Here is a 23,186-nt window from a genome sequence, read left to right as displayed (position 1 = left end):
TTACACACGGAATACGCATTTATATAAGAAATCCAGTATTTATAGATTATATACATAGGTCCTTATAATGGCAACATTTGAAAATTTATAATCTGTATTTTAAATGTCATAGTTGACATTTAATTTCTTATCTGTATCTGATATGTCTGTCTCCTTCTGACTGTCAGTTTGACAGTTCTTTTGGCGCGTTAAAAAGGGCCTATGTGTATAGAAAAATAAGTTTTATCCAATATTATCTTTAGTGATATTTATACAAGTATGTAATTATAGTAATTAAAAGTTGATATAAACTAACCAAATTTTAGTCGGTTTTTCTAATTTTTTTTTTGATATATACCATTTTATTTTATATTGGTCTCAATAATATCAAAGAATGTATTTATTAATCTGTGTTTTTGATCTTTTTACGCAACTAAACTTACATTTTGCTGTCTTTTGATATGTATTTTTTTTAGGTTATCTATTACGTGAAATGAGCTTAGTTTATAGCTTTTTTAAATGTTTGCGTTTGACGCGTGAATTCCCGCCAATTTTTATACCGTGCAAAAGATGATTTTCTTTTTAAAAATTTCGACAATTTTTTTTGTACATCGAAGTATTTCTTGATTGTAAATCAGTATTTGTAACTTTTTTTTTGCCTAAAACTAGTTTTATAAAGATCTTTGATTTGATTATGTGGCTATTTCTACCGTTTGGTATTTTTTTACACGTCATTAATTTAGGGATGTCCGATGTCATGATAGTTATCGATAAATTTCGATGTTCGATAAATCGTGTGTATTAGATAAATGTCAAGGTCTCAAGGTCTAAATTAAAATATTAAAGTATGTGAAATTAACAAAAATTTACTAACAAATCATCGACCATCCCTAATATTTGAAATTACGTTGCAGAATTAAAAGCATTCATATTGTAAATATCGAATTATATTATTTTTTGTGATCATTATTTTGTTTTCTTTTGTCTTTGTGCTTAATCATCTAGCTGTTTTTATGTTTCAGTGTGTTTTCAAATTATTTACTAAAAGATTGGATGCGAACAGCAAACAATTTTGAGGTTATTAAATTATTCAAACTTTCGTGAGACATTATACTAAACTGATATATAAACACGGCTAAACACTTACGTATATTCGTCCGGTGGCTCACTGTGAGTGAGCTGAGGGCCTTGTCCACGAAATAATACCAGTACAACTCATCCTGATGAAGGGCCCTCGATGGACTCGAAACTAGTCGGTGCCGCCACCGGACAAATATGCGTTGTTTAGCCGTTTTTATACATAAATTTTGAGGTTATGTTGTCATATTTGTGTAAGAAAGTCAATCTTTTAGTAGAATAATGGGTTTAAAAGTGTATTTATATGTATCCGTATATAAAGAGTGTAAATTTTCAAAATATTAAATGTTGTAGGATCTTTGTACGTATGGAAATACATTTATATCGAAATGTTTTTACTATATATGTCTACTGAATTTAATATCAAACCTTTTTGCTGATTTTCCAATGATTTTACAAATGTTAAAGTTTTTTTTGTGGCTGAGTAATTACTGTTTGCCTTGAGGTGGCATTTACAGCTTCACCGGGCTTGAGGTGGCCGAGCGCAGACGGCACTTAGCCTCGTTAAAGTCAATTAACTTTTAGAATACAATAAAGTGACATTAAACATTTTAAAATCGCGTTCTACGTTTCTACAGTGACATCTATTGTCTGTGAATTGAAACATTTTAATATAATTGAGCAGACATATTTAGTTAAAACGTATATCCTTAATGTATTAACACTCCTAGCTTCACAAATTCCTAGTTTTTCCGCAAAGTGATTTATCGCTCGTAGAGTTTATTTTCGTTACACAATACCACAGATTATAAACATCATTGTTTGTTTAACAGCGAAAAAATGGCGCGCGACCGAAATGCATTTGCCGGAAAAATGAAACTTACTAAAAACTTCCTAATAATAGGATTTTTTTGACTATATTAGCAGATTTTTTTTTGTAAATTTACTAATATTTCTTGTATCATTCCAACTAAGCTCTATGCTTGTGCTAGGATATGGTTTACGACAATAGTCGAATGGCGGAATTCGAACACCCGAATTCGTGATCGTAAATCCGTACCCTTAACCTATTGGCTATTGACACTTATAAAATTAATATTGTCAAGCTAAATAAAAGCTGTCTTTGTTTAATTTGTGCGTATTTTCATTTTGACATATCGTTCACGCGCCATTTTGAAATCAATAGTATAAAAAATGATTACTGCCACAGACTAAAAACGTACACGTGATGATCTCGAACGTTACAGACTAAGCAGATACTGTTGGTGTACATACGCTGGAGTCAATAAACTGTACCTAAGTGACATTAAAATGTACATTTGCGTTGTTTTATTTAACAAATCCCTTATTACGGTTTTCAAAGAAACATTTGGAACGATTCCTTGTAAGATAAAGGGTAAATGAAACTAATTATTTAAAAAAAGGCTTTTTATAAAAAAAAAAGATAATATTGCAGAAAACACAATGCCAACATCAAATAAATAAGTTTTAAACTTTATTCGGACTTAACCACGTAAATTTTTATAACAATAAAATAGTACAAATTATTTTTTGTAACACAAACAACGTCTATACAACATAACATTAAAAAAAATTATTCTGAAAATAGAAACTATAGACATTCTGTACTAAATATTTGCAATTTTCCATAGACTTGACAGTTATGGATCAGTGTTGCCAGGTAATTGTAAAATTACCAAATTGGTAGATTTTAGTACAAAACGTACATAGATACATAACAAATAAATGATCTCAAACAACCAATATTTATTTCAAAATTAGGTGGTCACTGGTAAGTATGGCCGTGTCATTTAAATCTATTATAGTATTCAAAGCTTCAAGCGTAAGTGATTTTATTCAGTTAAACTTATTGCACGTTTAAACAGACATCACATGTGCGAAGCACTTAAATACTAATTATATCTGAATTATAATAAACCATAGACAAAAACTATATTTTACGTGAGATTTATACTCAGTTTTAAAGTTATAAAACTTTTTAGTCATGAAAAACGTGATTTTTGTTTAAATCTGACGTAAAACATACCGAATTGTCGACGTTCTAACGAATTTATAAATATAATTTGTGCATAAACAACATAAATTTTATTGGTAACTATAATAATTAAATAATATTCAATATTGTCGTAACCTTGAGATTTGAGGTAGCGGTATATTTGTGTAGAAATATATTCGCTGTGGTAGACTTTGGTAGAAAAAAATGGTAACTGTTGTGTTGGCGGGCTCTAGCGTTTTCTAACCTAATCTAACAATTTTTTCAGAAGCGGATTAATTTAATAATGTAAAAGGGATGAATTTTGGGAAACATCTACTTTTTAACTCTTAAATACTAAATTTATAACAAAGATTTAAATCAATCGATATTTATTTCACAAAAAATATATAAAAGAAATTATTTTTCTATGAATATTCGAAAAATCGGTAAATACAGTTAAATTATAGCAATTAAATAATAGTAATGGTCATATTTGTACATTTTTAAACCAAATCATAAAAAAAAATTAATAATCGAAAGATTTAAATCTTATTTCATATTCGAGTTACAATATTTGTAAAAAAAAGCCTATATATTTTGTAAATATTAAACGTACATAATTATTGTACTTATTAAGACTTGTATATATTATTTGATTTAAATAATTTAAGTAGACAGCTTGTATATTTGTGCTTGAAAGCGATTCTGTGGATTTCCACTGCCGTTAAATTAGTATTAATACTGTCTAATTTCTTCAAAGAGAATGAGACAATGTTATAAACAGTGGAAACCCACATTTAGAGAGTTCACAACATTCTTAGATTCTTGTCCGTATATGGAGACGAGATGTAAGCCCTGAAAACAAAAATATGCTTTTATTTCTTACGAATATTTTTTTCATACATACACCACAGAAGCAAAAATTACCTAAAAAAAACAAAAGGTTACACGAGAAAGCATAACTGCAAGGGAAAAAACATATCAAAACAAACAAACTGACGTGCATAATCAATTCACAAAAGATTTTAGTAGGTAGTTTAAAAAAATACACATAAGACTCTTCAACATTCTAGAAAAGGGGGACCTTTGCTATGATTCTACACCTTCATATAAAGATGCATATTAAATTTTAGTTTATGAGTTAATTATCATTACACTTCTTATCATCATCATCATCAGCTCACTATACGTCCCCACCTAAGGGCTCGGAGCCTACCCTAAGTTAAGGGTGATTAGGCCATAGTCAACCAAGCTGGCCAAGTGCAGGTTGGTTGACTTCACACATATCTTTGAATTTCTTTTCAGATATGTGCAGGTTGCATCACGATGTTTTCCTTCATCGTAAAAATGTCGGATAAATGTACATATGTAAATCGTAAATCGAAAAACACATTGGTACATGGCGGGATTCGAACCCAGGACCTGCAGATTGCAAGTTAAGTGCACTTTTAATAAGACAGTGTAATTTGATTTTCTCTGTTTATGGAAATAAATATTTTTGTGTGAATAAAAATTGCAAAAAGAACTTAATTTCATGCAAATCACAACTAAAACGAAAGCCAAATCAAGAATAACATCGCGACTACAAACTTTATTTGATTTAAAGGACCTGAACGAAGCTTGTTTTTTTTTTTATTTTTTTTTGTATTTTTCTTGCAGTCTTCTCGCATATCTTGACTATTCGCTTAGCACGGGGAGCATGGATCTAAAATAATTATATTAAATATAAATTAATAATAGCCAATAAACAATATATAATCTATATCTTTATGGTTCTATACAGATAATAAAATTTATTTTTAATCTGTAATTTATAGCGTGCGCGATGACATGGCAATGACATTTAATGGCGACAAGCTTCAATATGATGCGTGAAATTGAAAACAATATTTAATCGTATTTTATGAAAATACAGTTAAGCAACATTTATTAAAAGTAATTTGGTTTATTAATAAAAAAAGAACGAATACAATTTTTATATTTAACGAAAAACTACTAAAAGTGATTATTTTTAATTAATGGCAACATTTTTAAGGACCAATCACAACACGAGATTTGATTAATATTAAAAACTAAGTACCTTCCATTTCCAAAGCTATGGGAATGGGACCTTGGCAGCGTTGAAAATAAAAATACAGGTAAGCAAATAGCAATGAAATTCATAATTATATTTAGCAAATGTACTACATAGATTTATTAACCTAAGATTTCTAAAACGAAAAAAAAATCAGTTTAAAATATATTATTAGCTCTGTTTTGTCAAATGACAGGGACGATATTTATACAGAGATTTTGGTCAGAAACCTACGGTAAATTAAACAAGTTAAATTTGGTTTCTGCACTTTTGGCGCTAGTGTAGTTGAAATATGTTGCAAGTGTGAAAAAATATTGAAAAATAGTAGATTTTCTCTAGAATAAAGCAGGATTTTTTAACACGCTTCTTATTTAAATTGGATAAACCTTAATATAATTGCTAGTTCTTTCTGAGTTCTTCTACATGCAGTGCTACTAATTTAAGAATATAACTACGTGGAAGGTAATAAATAAAAAACAAACTATATACTAAGCTTACATCAGTCAATATTCTAATGAAAATAATCTACCGCTAGATGAATATGGTATGAAAGAAAATATAAATACATAGTGGAAAGCAGATAGCTAATCAATTCGATCTAAATTAACCCAGACTGTTAGGATAAAGGTATTACAGTGTCCACAATAAATTCTACTAGAATAAACTAGAATCTAGTCTGTTTTTACGCTGAGCCATAGAGTTTAGAGCCGTCTAAGAACCTTTAAAACCACGTAATTTGTAGTAACAAACAGAGCTGGCAGACCTAGATATAGCTATAAATTGAACACAGAGATAATGAAGTTGTAGAATGGACAGTAGAAATTTGACTTACAGCTCCATATTGTGTACGGTGGAGTTGGGGCATGTGGTGGCGACCTTCACATGGCAGTGCTTATGACAGCGCATTGCACAGTCGCGGCACTCGTACCCCTGCTTGCCGAGACGCCGCGCCACCGTCTTGCCGCACACCTCGCACACTGTGCCGCTACATCAACGAAGTGAACGAGTGAATGAACGAAGTGTGCAAGCGAATTAATGAATTGTCTTGTACAGCTAACTGTCGCCCGCGACTCCATCCGTGCGGTATTTAAAAAAACATTAGTAGTCTATGTGTTCTTTCAGATGCTCTATACCGTTAGGAAGAAAATCCGACACAGTGCCGGTGTACTGGCAACACTAGCTTTACTAGAATGTCGAATGTCTGTCCTCTCCCTAATCATTCTGACACTTGACTTTGTAACGAAAGCGCGCCATTCGCGACAAAAGATTCTAACTAATAATGTCTAAAAAAATGTATGCCAAATTTCATGGAGATTCGTTCAGCCTTTCTGAAGATACCTTAAAACATCCATCCATCTAAACATTCGCATTTATAATATTAGTAAGAAGTAAGATAGCCATCGTCTTCTTTCAGTGCTTCATAATTTGGTCTGTGTATTCAGAATATTATAAACATGAGAAACTATGTTTCCAATTTAACCTCATCGATTTAACTGTCTCGGTAAATCATCTTAAATTAGAAATTTAATTGAAATATCGAAAAAATCAAAATGGCGCATACAACGGGACATGGCAAATTAAATATTTCGTAAGGAAATTAATAAAAATATTACTCACCCGCTAAGATGTTTAGCGATAAAGGTGTGCTCGTTATAAATGTGCAGTTTCACACCCTTCCGCCGCCATCTTGATCTTTGTGCGATTGTCAATGGCACTAAATAGTGCTTCTTGATTCCCGCCTCAATAGTTTCCAATACCAAAGTGGACGCTTCGTGGATAAACGTCCTTGCGGATGCTGTGCTAAATCCGGACACTTCGCTAAGAGACGACCTTAGTTATTAATTATTTGTCAAAAGTATAAAAATGGCGGGATAATATGACAGTTGGAAAAAAAGGTATTATTATTGATAAAAAATCGAAAAAAAAACAATTAAATTTGAAATGATAGTAATGAAAAAGTTCAAGCAGTGAAATAAAAACCATTTAAAATGTAGGAGAAAGAAACAGTAAGATATAAATAGCATTTCCATTCCAGCACATATATATAAAACAATTAGTATGAAAAACCAATGTTACCAGATTGCAGAGTGCGTTACCCCCGCGCATGAGTGTTGCCAGATGGAAAAAAGAAAGAAAATCACAATTAGTGCCGGTGTTACCGCTTTATTACCTCATGGACGATACATTTATTTTATTATATTGGCAAGACTGCATTATTATTTAAAAAGCTTAGCCTTTTTATTAAAGACCTACTATATAATTAAGTTACTATAATTTTAGTAAAAAAGCAAAATAATTACAAGATTAGATATTTTTTATACTAAAATATTCCAAATAGTTTTCTACAAAGCAAAAAAGCATATTTCGATAAAGCTCAAACTAATTTGTCAATTTAATTTGTGTTGTTTATTTCTTTTTGTATTATATTAAGCAGTTTTATAATATTTTTAAGCATAATGTGGTCTTGCCATGCCTTTACCGAGATTAATTTTGCGCAAAAATAGCCAATTTTAATATATTTTACTACTAATTATTACACGCATTAATTCAAAAACTATTATAATTAATTTATGCACTTTTATATGACTGTTACTTTTAAATTTCTTACTAAAAATTAAATGGTAGAAAATATCATTGTCTATGGTAACCATTTTAGTGTTGCCATTCAAAAATCCTAAAAAATTACTAACCGTAGTCAGTTATTAAATGCCTGCCTTATTGTATTATTGACGTAAACTTAACATCTTAATGACCAATGACTCTGGGTGAGCTAAGACAGACAAAGACAATATTGCAACATTAATGGATGAAAAGAAAATGTAAAATGTATGACATACCTTCGAGAAGTTCTAGATTCATCTCCAGATTGTGCGGGAGACGCGCCCGCTGAGTAAACGTTTCTATTGGGCAGTGCTAACACTTTATCTGGAATAAATATATCATTTAGTAAATAGAATCAAACATTTTGAGGTTATGAGTTTAAAAAAAATACTTTATGTGTTGAAAAATACTAGGTATAAGCAAATAAATTATTCAGTAGTTAGATTTTTAGTAAAAACGTAGAATATATCGAAATTCAATCAAAATATTTTAACCATAGACAAATTACATATACTAGACTTCGTGATTTCCAATAAATTTTCGTTGAAATACTTTTTGTGACATTAGACCTTATTGTATTATACATTTTTTCAGCTGTCGCCCGCGACTCCGTACGCGCGGGATTAAAAAAAAGGTTCTGAAAGGGTTTTCCTGGCAACTGTTCGAATTTTTTTTCACCTTTTAAACCATTCCCAGACCGATACTAACATTTCAAGGCCAAGATAAGATAAATCCTTTCAGCCGTTCTCGAGTTTTTGCGTGACTAACGAACAGCAATTTATTTTTATATATATATATAGAAGACTACAAAAGTCAAAATGTTGGAATGGCCATTTGAGGAATTTGACGTGAATGAAGAATACATGTGGATGGACTTTGTATGATAATGTATGTATGTATTTATGCTGACCGTGTGTATTTCTCTCAGCGCTGACGCTGCGCAGTTTCTGGTCGACGTCGGAGTCCTGCAGGTCCAGAGACTGACCGCGAGTGCGGGAACGACCCAGTCTGGAAATAACACATTGTCTATGGTCCACGAAACATACTGACAGATATGACCAAAAAGTTTTTATACGAATATTTCGACAAAACAAACCCTCAGTTTTCACAATATTTTAATTTTAATGGATTATGATATTTTCTTGAACAATTAAAGACTTTAATTATAATTAACTTGTTCCATCCAATTAACCTTTCATACATCCATACATTTGCATTTATAATATTAGTAAAACAAAGAAAAGTGGTTACTATTTTGACGGTTAATATGGAATCAATCAGTAATCTATATCAGTGACAATTTAAAACATATTCGCCTCATTGTAATTAAAACATTAATCCGTCCATCTAAGCTTTCACAATATAATAGTACCTGGATGACCAAACTTTGCTCGGTATTTTTTTTAAATGTGTTCTTTGGTAATTATATTTAAGTACGAATTACTAATAAAATGATGAAATATGAATAATATTTTTCGATCTTACCGATAGAAAAAGTTAAGTTTATGTTTAATTATCGATAAAACACGAATAAAATGACATTTTCTAAAAATGATTCCTAGCTAGATAGATTCATTGCCCCTGGAACCTCTTATATACTAAATTTTATGAAAATCGTTGGAGCCGATTCCGAGATTCCAATTATATATAATATATACAAGAATTGCTCATTTAAAGATATAATATTAGTACGATAGCAAATTGTCTATGACTAATTACCTTCTCTTTATAGTACCAAAGAAATCTCTTCTACGTTTCCTCGGCGCAGGCTCCGGCGGATTGTCTTGATTGTTTACGTAATCGCCTTGCTGTAATTAAAAAATCGACGGTAACTTTTATAATTATTATATGACAACACTGATCTGTCAAAACAATTTGACGTTTAACAGTCAATACAATTTGTCTAATTTTGTTTTTTTGTTTGCGGAATTTATTATTAGTTCAAATTTATCAATAATTATTTTAGTAAATATTGTAATAATTACTTAAAGATTACGTAGATTTTTTTATGTTCATAGATAAAACACATTTTTCACAAAAAACATTTTGACATTGAACGTGCAACACTGAAACTCATTCGGGCAACATAAGATAAATGAATGGAAGAAGGAATGGAGTTAAATGTGCAAATTAAGTTTCAAGTTTAATCGAAAAAAGCGCAAAAAATCAAGCAAAAAAAACCTTTGATGGCTCAGTATCCCCATTTGCTTTCGCGCCATTTTCTTTGGCACCATTTTCTTTTATCCTGACACTTTTTCCCGGAGACTGATTAGGACTTGATGTTATTTTTTGTACATCACTGGCTACCCCCTTTTCGATTTTCTCAACGTTTCGATCCAATTCCGCAGCATCCCTTTCGACTTCGATGAATTTTCCAGATTCCGTTAATTCCACCTTTTTCGTGAAGGTATTTTGAGTTAGTATAACACAGCATTCCGGAATTTTGAGAGTTATTTTGATAAAAACAAGCAAACTTCAAAGATAAGTATGCAATTATGGTTTAAAAAAGAAATCTGATACATGATTTTTTTGTGCCAGATTTAAAAATAAAACGCTAAATGACATGAAATAAGGTGAATATTTTTTTTCTGTTTCTACAAAAATTTCAAAATAACTCCCGGAAAATTTGAAACAGGGAAAAAAATCTAAACTTAGTAATAACCAATCACAACATACATGCTTGGTAAACATGTTTTTGCATATGGCAACATTATGTAAAATTTAAAAAATTAATTATCTGTTAAGCATTAAGCTTTGACAGATGAAATGAATGCAAAATGTCTAGCTTTAACGGTCATTATCGCTAAAATGTCTTTAAAGCTTTTAATGTTGAACGTATATATTATGTATAAAATAATCATGCAATTCTCACCTTTATCGACTTCGTCGGCTCCTACATTTTCGTTGGGACCAAACGCATGCGTCAGGCACAATGGAAGAAAACCAATTTACTTCGATTTATATACAAAGTAAATATATAAATAAATATTTTCACTCAAGTAAATGCATGTTAAAATACAAGAGGTTGGGCAAATCAAGTTTAAATAGTTTTGCAAATGACCAAAAAAAAACTACCAATTTGGTAGAAAATTAACCTGGCAACATTAACTGACGTAACAAGTCAATCTACAAAACTATTGTCACCTGTCAAATGTGGAAGTGAGAGGGGATGTGACAAATCGTATATGAGTGAAAGAGATGTGTATATTACCCGTTGCACAGAGTGTATGATGAGGGTAGATTTGTTGGCGGCGCTTGTGGGACTCAGTTCTAATTCCCTTAGCGCTGATTCCGTTAGTTGGGTATTATTTTGACCTGGAAATAAGACATAGAAAAGATTTTTTTAAATATTTAAATACTACGACAGAATTTGTTGTATTAATAACATATAAATTATTTTATAATCTTACTAATATTATAAATGTGAATTTTTAAACAGAATAAACCGATCTTGATTATATTTGGCATAGATGTAGAACATAGGAAGAACACATAGGCTTTTTAACTTTTTTTTTCACGCTGACGGTGTCGCGTGCGGCTGCTAGTATGTTAATATTATGTATTTAAACGTTATTTTAAATCAACTGCCGTAATTAAGCGTACTTAAATATACCCTTAGTGCAGATTTTCCTTGCTAATACAATTATTTTGTGCATGTCAAGTGACACATGGCACTAATTCATTCAGTGTTGCTAGTTAAAAGTTACTAAAGATAATTTTAAACAAAAAAAATATTTTAACCATTTTTTTCCCTTGTATTTGGCTACAATTGGTATATATGTTTTATTAATTTTAAAACTACCCACCATTCTGCTGGAAGGTGGTCTTGGTGGTAGTGGTGAGTTGTCCATGTGGCGACAGAGTGCGCAAACTTTCCTTGATCTTTAGCGGCTTTGAGCCCAAGTCTGGTATATCAGCGCCCTCTATAAACAGGAACTGAAAATATTTAAACTTGACTATAAAATCGCATTTTTACGTAGAAGCATTGACCTGGACTTGTCAATCTAGACCCAGACATAGGCCTTCCATGGGTTATGCGGTGCTTTGCATTTCAGGACCCTCACGATCGCCCTTGAGGATAGCTATCAATGGATTTTTAGTGAGTTGAAATCTCAGATAACTCTGTCTTACCGCGAAAAAGCGAGGGTATTTTTTAAATACTTCCCATAATTAAATAGAAGACCAGAGTTTCGGTGGTACTCCATAGGGCTGTTCTATAAAGTCAGACTTAGGGTAATCTAGACTTAGTCCTAGGTGTACGTACCTCCACAGTAAGGGTGCCGCTGACGTCGTGCTCCTCCATGGGGCGAGTCTGCAGCGCGATCTGCTGGCGCTGTGAGGGCGCGGCCAGCAGCTCGTCAATGCCTACCAGACCTAGACCCAGGAACCTGAACACGAGGAATTTGACCGTCATCAGACCTTATCTTATTGTTCCATCTTCAGTCTTTTCTTCACTTCCTTCATAATTATTTGTTGCATGGAATAAATTTTTTACTTCCTTACCGATGTTATTATCACATTCATAATTAAAATTGTCTTATATAAGGTTAGTCAGCCCTTTATATTTTAATATCTGTCCAACTGGTTTAAGACATACCTGTGCTGAGAGGTGGCGCCCCCAGGTGAAGGTGGTCCGATACGGTCGTACACTTCGAACAGAAGCTCTGCTGTTTGCGGGGATAGATCGCTACAACATACATATGTAAAATAAAAAAATACATGAACAACTATTTTTTTTTTATATTATATCATAAGGTGGCAAACGAGCGAGCGGCCACCTGGAATCGCTGAAATAGCGAAGCGACCGCTGCCCATAGATATACGCAATTGCATATGCGTTGCCTACCTTTAATCGACGGAGGAGAGGATGCACAGAAAGAAAATATTTTCCCTTCCCATCCATCCTCTCATCCGGAAAGTCCACTTCCACTTCACATCCTTTCCTTATAAGAAAAAGGGGAAGGGAAAGAGGACTAAATTAGGCCTACGGGACGCACACTCATCAGACGAAACGCGGAATTGCTTCCACTTGAGGCCTGTATTCTGTATGGTCGTGGTATTTCACCGGGAGAGCCGGGAAAATTCGTGCGAAGATATTAAAGCGGGCTCTACCACTGTTATATATGGTAATATTACGTTGATAATTCTGTAAATATCTATCATATTTAGGAAAACTTATTAAGTTGTAAAAGCTCACTAGCGCCCCTCTTGTGAATGACAATAAGTGTCTTTTTTATACTGTAGCTGTCTTATGTTTTTTTATATGTCCTTGTAGTCTTTGACTGGTTTTTATATATCTCTAACGACTATCCGTGATATCAGCGCCTCACTGGCACAGATAAATGTGTGTAATCTGTGGGTTTCCGAGACCATCTCTGTATAAAACATATCTGTCATCTTTGACAAAATATAGATAACAATATTTTTTTGCCTCAGAAACCCACGTTATAATAAACGAATGAATGGAATGATGATTGGTTTGAATGACTACATACAATAGGAAATGCTCCTCCCACTGCGGCGAGGTTGAGTCCTTCTTGAAGGCTGTCTGGTTCCTCTGAGGAGGTTCATCCATTTCCACCACGCAATATGGAGCCACGCAACCTGTCTTACCTACAATGTATATACATATTATGACCTTGGTAAGCGAAAGTCGAGTCGGCTCAGGGGTTAAGCACTTGACTTGCAAGCTGCAGGTCCTGGGTTCGAATCTCGTCATGTACCAATGTGTTTTTCAATTTCCAATTAACATATGTATATTTATCCGACGATCTTACGGTGAAGGAAAACATCGTGATGCAGCTTGCACATATCCGAGAAGAAATTCAAAGATATGTATGAAGTCAACCGACCTGCACTTGGCCAGCGTGGTTGAAAAAAAAAACTTTTTTTAACCTATTTTTGGAGATGCATAATAAAGAATAACTATTAATTAACTATAAAATACTATAAAAACTAAATTTTTTAAGAAATGAGGTAGAAAAAAAAACTTTTTTTCTTACCTCCTATATCTTTAGCCGCGACAACTTTGACGAGTAACCTTTTATCACCCAATAGTTGTATTGTTCCCGCCGTCGTGTTTGGTGTTGAGGTGTACATCTGTCTGTCTTGTTGTAACTGAAATTATTTATATTTAATAAATAAAATACGTATATAATTAAAAGAGCTGCAAACAAGCAAACATTTAAGCGCCAAAGAATACTAAATAATAATATTAAATACTTTCTTTTATCTTTTAAATTTCACATAAAAAAATCATGTTAATAGAATTATATTTTATTTTAAGTACCATAGAATCATAATGCAGCGGCAGACGCGGCGCGTTGTCGACATGTCTGCGCAACCGCGGACACGTCGGGTGCGGAGCGAGGTTGAACGGCAAGTGAGTGTTGCGGAGCGCAGCAACAACTATGTCGCTATAGTCAATACAAATACTTTTTTATTTATAAATCAATTGAGTAACTTGTTATACTGATATCTATATATACTAAATAAGTATATTATCCATGTTCTGTTAAAATTTACTGTTGTCTCTTTTACTCTCTATGAAAAAAGTGAGATAACGACATTAAATTAGGTCTTATATTAATATTCTGTATTGCACTGACCTGATTGTCTGCTGCAGATTATTCTCAGTGGCATTAGGTCTAAGCGGGCCGACTGGTGCGAGGGCAACCTTTACTTCGGGCCAGCCGTCACATTTCAGATCGCCTGTCAGTTTATCCGTCACGCATACAATGTTCAAACGGGCACGGAACCTGCAGACATTTGTTATGTAGTGAAAAATGGATAAGTAAACTTTGTATCGATCCAAAGACGTAATATAGAGGAATGACAAATTCTAGGCATAGTCTTGTTTATGAGTTTTAGATCCTTCGTACACACGGTAAAGTAACATGTTCCTTAGACGCCAAAAGCAGTCACTACCACTAGCAGGCTACCTAATTCTTAAGATCGTAGTAAGACAAGTCGCTGCAATTTTCAAGATGGCGGAACAAATCTATACCGTTGCCATGATCCAGAACGGAACTACCGTTCTGGATTTACGTGATAACAAACATCCAAACTTTTGCTTTATTATATACTAGCTGTCGCTCGCGACTACGTCCGCGTGATTAAAAAAAACTTAATAAGTAGCCTATGTGCTCTCCTAGAACATATTTTATATGTATAGTAAATTTCATCGAGATCCGTTCAGCCGTTCTTGTTATACCTTCAAACAAACATCCATTTTTTATAAGAGAAACGAGCGGCAGGAACACCGAGGTGATCAACGATCCATCCATCCAAATATTCGCATTTATTATATTAGTAAGATTAGTAAATTAGTTTTAAATTGCAACTAAACAATCTATTATAATGTTAAATGATAGAATATTCTAGAAGTATACCTGTTGACGTTGACGCGGTAATGCGACACCTCCACCTTTTCACCACGTTGGCTGAATGCTTTAAGTTGGAAAGCGGGTGTCGCTTCGCAATCACATGTTATAGTCTGAAAAAAAAAAACAAACGAATTCGATAGAAAAAGAATAGAATGTCCATGTTACATTTCCACATTCACAATACTTGTATAAAAACATCAAGCTATCTCATTTTGTTATAAAGAGAATGAGAGAGATAAATATGTTTCGTTACATGTATTTCTGCAGTCAAAACTCTTCCGTTATCAAATAGAACATCAAATATGTTCACAGCGGAACAAACAATTGGCTGTGATTGCAGGAAGTTGTTGTACGCACTTTGAACTGTTCAAAATCGTAAATACAGACGAGGAATTTAATTCACATCCCATTTAGTATCAAATATTGTACTATAAACTGACATGTCTAGTCAACTCTAAGTCAAAGTACACCATAGTCAAACAAGCTGACTATTACATGATTGACTTTACATATATCTATTTTAAGACGTTATTAGTTAGAATAATTTAGCGCGAACGGCGCGTTTTCGTTACCAAGTCAAGCTAGTGTTGCGCCGATACACCGGCAGTGTCGGATTTTCATCCTAACATTATGAATATCTTCACACATTTTTTTAGGTTGTATCGAAAAATATTATACATTGATACATGACGAGAATCGAACCCCAACTTGGAGATTATGGTGAGAAGTACGATATTTAACTGCGCCAAAAACGACCTGCCAACTTCGTCTTATTCTTCCCAAAGATAGATTTGCTTACATTATTATTTATTTCTAAAGAATGTCGTAACTCACCACATCATCCTTTGAATCGCATTCGCAGAATACATTAGAGATGTTTGGAGGATGGCTGTCCAATGCTCTTACTAACTCCACACCGATTCCATGCTGAAATTAAATAAAGAAAATTATTCGTTATTGTTTTTTTTTTATAACAGAAGGGGGCAAAGGAACAGCGGGAACACCGATGTGTTTAACGACGCCCATGGACATGAGCAATACCAGAGGAACCGCAGATGCGTTGCTGGCCTTTAAAAAGATACGCTCGCTTCTTGAAGGACCCTTCTTGTATGGATGTGTATGTGTGAAAGATGTGTAAGGATCGTGGCAAATGGTGGACCAAATGGTCTCAAAAGAATATATCGTTATTATTTACCAATATGTATCTCACGTTTAATTTTTTGAACTATTTTTAATTTATTAATTCCAAATAGGATTGGCGAGAGACAGGCGACATGTATAAATTAAGCTAAAACATTAAGGTTTTCTTCTCAGATATGTGCAGGTTGCATCACGATGTTTTCCTTCACCGTAAGAACGTCGGATAAATGTACATATGTAAATCGGAAATCGAAAAACACATTGGTACATGGCGGGATTCGAACCCAGGACCTGCAGATTGCAAGTCAAGGGCTTGACCCCTGAGCCACCGAATTGAAAGATATGTGTGAAGTCAACCAACCCGCACTTGGCCAGCGTGGTTGACTATGGCCTAGCCACCCCTACCCCCTTAAATTATGGAAGGCTGTGAGCCCCTCGGTGGGGACGTATAGTGAGCTGATAATGATGATTAAGGTTTTATAAAACCTCGTGCGCCGACTCTACGTGATTGGCATAAAGCTAGGGAGATGATGATTAGTAACAAAATTTTTCAGAGCAGTAAAAATATTGTTAATGAGAATAAGAAATAACATAACTTTGTTACGTATTTAAAGTGGAGATTCATAGTAAGGGTATTAAGCAGTATCATATTTGAATTCACGACTTTATAGCTTTCAGTTCATGCCCCTAAAATTATAAGGTAATTGTTTTTTTTTTCTAGGGGTGAATATTAATTATTCTTGTAGGAGAATTAAACGGTAGTTAACTTTACATGCGTATACGTAAACATTAATAAATAATACATTCCTTGTATAGACGCTTACAAAAACAAAAAAATCGTAAATAAATTATATTTTCCCAGTAGCTTTTATACCGTTTCGTTTGGTTACGTAAACTGGCAACATTTCATAGAAATGTCACACACACACTACGGTAAATATATAGTTAAAGAATTAAATTGGCTGCCCACATTGCCTTGCTGCTTATCGAATAATAGAACAGCAAACTATCAACAAAGAGATGTGACTAAACATGTGTTGCTATGACAAATATAGATCGACAACGTTATCCGACATAAATTATACAAAATAAGCTCACTAGCGCCCTCCTGTTAATATGATAAAACAGTCACAAGATCCTTAGGGAACATGCCCATACTACGTGACCTATTTTTGTAGTTTTTTCGACCCCTCCCTCCCATCGGTGACCACTCGTAGTACATGCGAAGACCCCTTAGTTTAGTTTTTACGTAGTAATTCATAATTTTTAATCATTTCACAAACATAATCGTCTTTATAGCATAAGACTGCATGCATACTTATATTACTAGTCAATTATGTATTATGAAAACTAACAACTAATGACCACGTGGTAAAAACCTGAGCCACCCCCTCGCTCCCTAAACGGGTCACGTAGTATGGGTACGTTCCCTTATAGTAATATACACGTCTTGTCAGGTTTTAAATGTCATTTTCTATGTCTTAATGTCTGCATTTTACATATTTTTCAACAGAACTAAACGCACATTTACGGGCCGTGATAAGTTTGTCGCACTATACGTTCTGAAATGTTCGCGACAAAATTCAGTAATGGGTAGGAAATAAATTTCCATAACTGTACAGACTTACAGGCGACAGACTGGCTGCCGCCATTTCCCTGTTCCGTTCAATGTCTGGATTAGGTTGTCTCTTTCGCACTGATATTATATAATCATTTTGTCCCTTTCTACAATCGGGTAAGTCCTGGTTTGTAGGGTTTTAATACTTTATGTATATGAATTCAGTGGTTTTGTAGGAAATTGTTATTATTTTGAGAAAACTATTCTACTAAAAATTATAACATTCTTCTTCTTGAGGTGCCTCTCCGACTAGCGAAGGTTGGCGATCAGTTCTCCATATTTTTCTTTGTCTCTTGCAAGGCGAAAAATTTGGGCGGCACTCGCAACCCCTGTCCACTCTCGGATGTTGCGCAACCAGGATTAGTAACATTAGTGATTCCTAATATTTGTAGTAGTGTAAAATATTCCGATTCTTACTAATATTATAAATATTTTGCTAGATGGATGTTTGTTAAAAGATATCTCCAAAACAGCTGAATGAACCTCGCTGAGAGACATAGATGTAGAACATAGTCTGAAAGAACGCATAGCCTGATAATTAAGTTTCTTTTTGATTCCTTGTGGATGGAGTCGCGGGTGACGGCTAGTATATAAAAATAGTGCACCACCAGCTTCAAAATCACATGCCTCAAGAAACCAGTGGCTGCAACTAAAAGGATCCTCTTTACAATGCGCGCCATTTCCAAAATAACTAACTTTTATATCGGGCCCTTAACCCTTAATTCGATGGTGTCCAGTGTGACGAACAACTAATTAAAAAAAATCTACTGAACTAGATTAGAGAAAATTAAGTAAGTATAACTTTACTAAAAAAAACAGTTTTTTTTGCTACAAAAATTTCGTCAAATTAAGGGTTAATCCAACTGTTTAGCGAGAGCTTTCAATATATTGGTCAAAGTTAAGCAAATATAACTATCGCATCAATGGTAGTCGATTTCATAAGACACATGTCGGTAACCTTGTGGGCTAAGTTTGAGTACTCTAACAATTTCGAAGTCAGCATTACAGTTAAATAGAGGATAGTGACTGGATACATCGATAGTGGAAAGCCTATGTAGAGATGAATAGATTGCGTGAAGAGTAACATAATATTAAATTAGGAAGACAGTGATTTGAAATGACGGACGAAAGATCGATCAAGCGGACCAAAAACTGGTTCACCTACCCTATAGATGCATCTAGAGGACCAAAAACTGGTTCACCTACCCTATAGATGCATCTAGAGGACCAAAAACTGGTTCACCTACCCTATAGATGCATCTAGAGGATCAAAAACTGGTGCACCTACCCTATATTTGCATCTGTAGGACCAAAAATTGGTGCACCTACCCTATATATGCATCTGGAGGACCAAAAACTGGTGCTCCTACCCTATAGAGGGATCTAAGTTAGTAACTTATATTTATTTATTAGCCAGCGACTCTGTCCGCTGAATTAAATAAGTTAAAGTAGCCTGTGTGTTGTTCCAGACTATGTTCTACATCTATTCCAAATTTAATTAACATCCGTTGAACTGTTCCAGACATATTTTCTAACAAACATCCATCATTATAAACTTTCGTATTAGTAAGAAGTAAGATTTTATATGTAAACTAGCTGTCGACCGCGACTCCGTCCGCGCGGGATTAAAAATAGATGTTGGCCGATTCTCAGACCTACTCAATATGCTCACAAAATTTCATGAGGATCGGTCAAGCCGTTTCGGAGGAGTATGGGAACGAAAATTGTGACACGAGAATTTTATATATAAGATTTATATTTACATACAAAATTGGGTCACATCGCTAATACAATAATTATAATAAAATCAATATTAATGTTAACAACCTAAAAACCACGTTCAATTTCCAGGTTGTGAACTGACGGACAGTTGTAGACTGTTGATATATATAGAATTAATAGTTCGATTATTTCGTCTGCCAATAACCTCTGGATCTCACGAACTGGCAACTAGCTGGCAATTTGCCACTTTGTCTTCCCCAACTGTCAACTTTGCTATTCTATTCGTATTAGGGGCTGATATGAAATATTTATTCAATTTAAAACACAAATAGAGAACAATAACAGTTGCCCGAAACAGTTTCTGCATGAAATTAAAAAATCAAGTCATAAATATAGTATACTAGCTGTCGTCTGTAAATAATCTTAATAAGTAGCCTATGTTTTTCAACAGTGGTAGAGCCCGCTTTAACATCTTCGCACGAATCGGCCCGGCTCGCCCGGTGAAATACCACGACCACACAGAAGACAAGCGTCAAGTGGAAGCAATTCCACGTTTCGTCTGATGAGTGTGCGTCCCGGAGGCCTAATTTGTCCTCTTTCCCTTACCATCCTTTTCTTTATAAGGAAAGGATGGGAATAAGAAGTAGACTTTCCGTATGAGAGGATGCATGGAAAGGGAAGATATTTTCTTTCTGTGCATTCTCTCCTCCGTCGATTAAAGGTAGGCAACGCATATGCAATTGCGTATGTCTATGGGCAACGGTCATTTCGCTATTTCAGCGATTTCAGGTCGCCGCTCGCTCGTTTGCCATCTTATGATATAAAACAAATGTATTCTTCCAGACTATGTTCTATATGTATGCCAAATTTCATCAAGATCCGTGATGCCGTTCTCAAGATACCTTCTAACAAAAATCCGTCTATACATCTAAACATTGGCATTTAAAGTATTCTAGTAATAAATAAACTTGGAAGGCAGTAAGATTAATCTACTAATTTTTCACAAAAATGTTGCATGTTTTTAGCCGACTTCAAATAGAGGTAGGTTATGAATTCGTCTGCATTTTTTATCTGTATTCTGTTTGTTCTCACAATTAACAAGTTTCGTTGTCATATAATTGCTTAATTATAATCATATTTATACAAAAACATTCTCAGTTTATCCGTTTGTCCATTGTATAGAAACAATGCTGAGAAAATAACGTATACGAAACAAACTTGTAATAAAATGATTACATTTAAGTAAAGGCCTAAAATGTAGTATAAAATATTTTTGTTTGACTCGGTTAAATAATATGGTATCTCGAATTAAAAAAAAGTAGGTGTCCTAAAATCTTTGGTAATATCATTGACCATATAGACAGGCTTTAAACAGTAATATTTTGTGCTTATTTGATTTTTTCCATCATTTTGGCGTTAACGGTTGCGGTTGCTAAGCTTGGTATGTTAATATTAACTGTCAAGCCATATCTTTACAATGGTAGAGCCCGCTTTAACATCTTCGCGCGAATTGTCCCGGCTCGGCCGGTGAAATACCAGGACCACACAGAAGACACACGTGAAGTGGAAGCAATTCCAAGTACAGTCTGATGAGTGTGCGTCCCGGAGGCCTAATTTAGTCCTCTTTCCCTTCCCACCCTCTTTGTTATAAGGAAAGGATGGAAAGCGGAAGTGAACTTTTCGGATGAGAGGATGTATGGAAAGAGAAGATATTTTCTTTCTATGCATTCTCTCCTCCGTCGATTAAAGGTAGGCAACGCATATGCAATTGCGTATGTCTATGGGCAACGGTCACTTCGCTATTTCGTTTATTTGCCACCTTATGATATAAAAAAAAACTTCATCTATACTAATATTATAAAGCGGAAGAGTTTGTTTAAAAGCTTAGTGCTTTTAAACAAACTCAGGAATTTGATCCGATTTGAAAAATTCTTTTTTGTTAGCTAGTCCATTTGTAGAGAAAGACTTCAGGATATGTAGCATTACGCTGCGACCAAAAGTTTTTTTTAATTCCGCGCGGACAGAGTCGCGGGCGACTGCTAGTCCATTTATAAAGGCCTGTGATCTGGTCTCTATCTACACTATGATTTTGTACTTATGGTACCACACCTATGTCACCGCAGAACGAATAACAATTACATCTTCACTTTAGATTTGAACTTGCAAATTAATGTCGACCTTTGCTCTGACATGATCAGTTGTTATACATCTACGATGACGTCATGCATTACTCGTGCAATTCTTATTAATATTATAAATGCAGTAGTATGTCTGTCTGTCCTTTCACGCAGAAACTACTGAACCGATTTAAATTAATTTTGGTACCTACATATAATCCAGAACCTGAAAAAGAGTTGTTAGGGGTTGAAAGTGAGGATGGAAATGTAGATGAACGTTTGTATGGCACCCGAAGACAGTATTTCACACAGACGAAGTCGCGGGCACAGCTAGTATCTAATAGGTCTTTATTTCCTTAAGCAGAATTAAATCATAATGAACGTCGATAGTTTTTACGTCAGTTTTTTTGGTATTGGAAGGAGGGAATCTTAACAAAGATATCCTGCTCCTGGGGAAGAAGGTTATGTGGAATTTTACCCCCTAATGCCCCCTAAATGGCCATCTTCTAGTGCCACTGACAAAGCCGTCCGGCTATTAGTGATCCACGGGTTATTCACGCGTTCATGCGACAACGCGGCGTCAACTCTTTGACAAGGCGAGGTTAAAAGATCTAAATTTTTTAATGACATTTTAAAGGTCAATTGACGTTCTGTAAATTACCGTACTTATATTTTTTCGACTACTTTAATTATCATGAAATTATCGTTAAGTTATTTGTCATGTTGAATATATAATCTGTATATAATATATAGCGCATAATGAGTTTATACTAAATTAATTTTACAACCATATTAATAAATATCCACGTAATAAAGTAAATACTCGGTGCGGTTCTATTTTGGTGAGGAAGCATTCGACCTATATTCCCGTTCTCTAAGGGTCGGCTTACGGAATTCTTGAAGCCACCATCACTTCCGAAACACCTAGGGTTGCTAACTCCCGATAAAACTACACATAAAAACTGACTGTAAAAAAACAACTAGTGACTAAACAACCCTGAACTCTTTAGTTGACAAAAAAATGCGTATAAAAGCACCAAAAGCTTTATTATGAAGGTTAAAAATATCTGTACAAATAGCCGTGAATTCGACTAAATCAGAATTTATTTCGAATGCTTATAAAAATAATTATTTAAAAAAACAGGTTTACAACATGACGAAAACCTTCGCCAACCTTTCATCCTTTATTTGCCCGAACGGCAAACAGGGTGACAACCCTATTATGACCCCATTTATTCGTTTCTCGAGTGTAGCGTTTTGTAATAGTGTTGGATTTATACTTATTTAGGCGCGAGAAAAGACATAGAAGCATTTCTGATGCAACGAAATTAAACTCCCCCTTCGCATGTTTAATAAAAAACGGCCGTATCTTTTGATTGCGTTGGCTTAGAAGTTTGATTCTTTCACAGCACCAATGGACAGCAGATCTGAGTATCTTATATCAATTCTAGCTTGATACCTGCACGTGTTCCTGAGA

General features: G+C 34.2%; 1 protein-coding gene across 6 annotated transcripts in view; it reads right to left on the bottom strand.

The window, feature by feature from the left end:
- Nucleotides 1–3,597: 3,597 nt before the first annotated feature.
- Nucleotides 3,598–23,186, bottom strand: part of LOC106125778 (uncharacterized) — a 36,384-nt gene continuing 16,795 nt past the window's right edge. For 2 of the 6 annotated variants that reach the window (XM_013323121.1, XM_013323122.1), the window contains exons 3-20: nt 15,947–16,039; nt 15,119–15,222; nt 14,336–14,485; nt 14,017–14,143; nt 13,730–13,844; nt 13,223–13,340; nt 12,325–12,414; nt 11,992–12,115; nt 11,534–11,663; nt 10,939–11,042; nt 10,600–10,620; nt 9,909–10,121; nt 9,447–9,535; nt 8,638–8,735; nt 7,964–8,051; nt 6,744–6,956; nt 5,959–6,111; nt 3,598–3,907 (exon numbers count right to left, since the gene is read on the bottom strand). In XM_013323121.1, coding sequence (XP_013178575.1) covers nt 3,859–3,907; nt 5,959–6,111; nt 6,744–6,956; nt 7,964–8,051; nt 8,638–8,735; nt 9,447–9,535; nt 9,909–10,121; nt 10,600–10,620; nt 10,939–11,042; nt 11,534–11,663; nt 11,992–12,115; nt 12,325–12,414; nt 13,223–13,340; nt 13,730–13,844; nt 14,017–14,143; nt 14,336–14,485; nt 15,119–15,222; nt 15,947–16,039 — 2,079 coding nt within the window. In that variant the 3' untranslated portion in view covers nt 3,598–3,858. Of the gene's footprint in view, nt 3,908–4,686; nt 4,758–5,958; nt 6,112–6,743; nt 6,957–7,963; nt 8,052–8,637; nt 8,736–9,446; nt 9,536–9,908; nt 10,122–10,599; nt 10,621–10,938; nt 11,043–11,533; nt 11,664–11,991; nt 12,116–12,324; nt 12,415–13,222; nt 13,341–13,729; nt 13,845–14,016; nt 14,144–14,335; nt 14,486–15,118; nt 15,223–15,946; nt 16,040–23,186 lie in introns of those variants that run through there. The other 4 variants (XM_013323124.1, XM_013323125.1, XM_013323126.1 and 1 more) reach the window with 4 other exon arrangements.

Source organism: Papilio xuthus, unplaced genomic scaffold, assembly GCF_000836235.2.
Source record: "Papilio xuthus unplaced genomic scaffold, Pxut_1.1 DF825783.1, whole genome shotgun sequence".
Lineage (NCBI taxonomy): Eukaryota > Metazoa > Arthropoda > Insecta > Lepidoptera > Papilionidae > Papilio > Papilio xuthus.
Note: the sequence above shows the minus strand (reverse complement) of the source record. Positions and strands in the feature narration are given on the sequence as shown.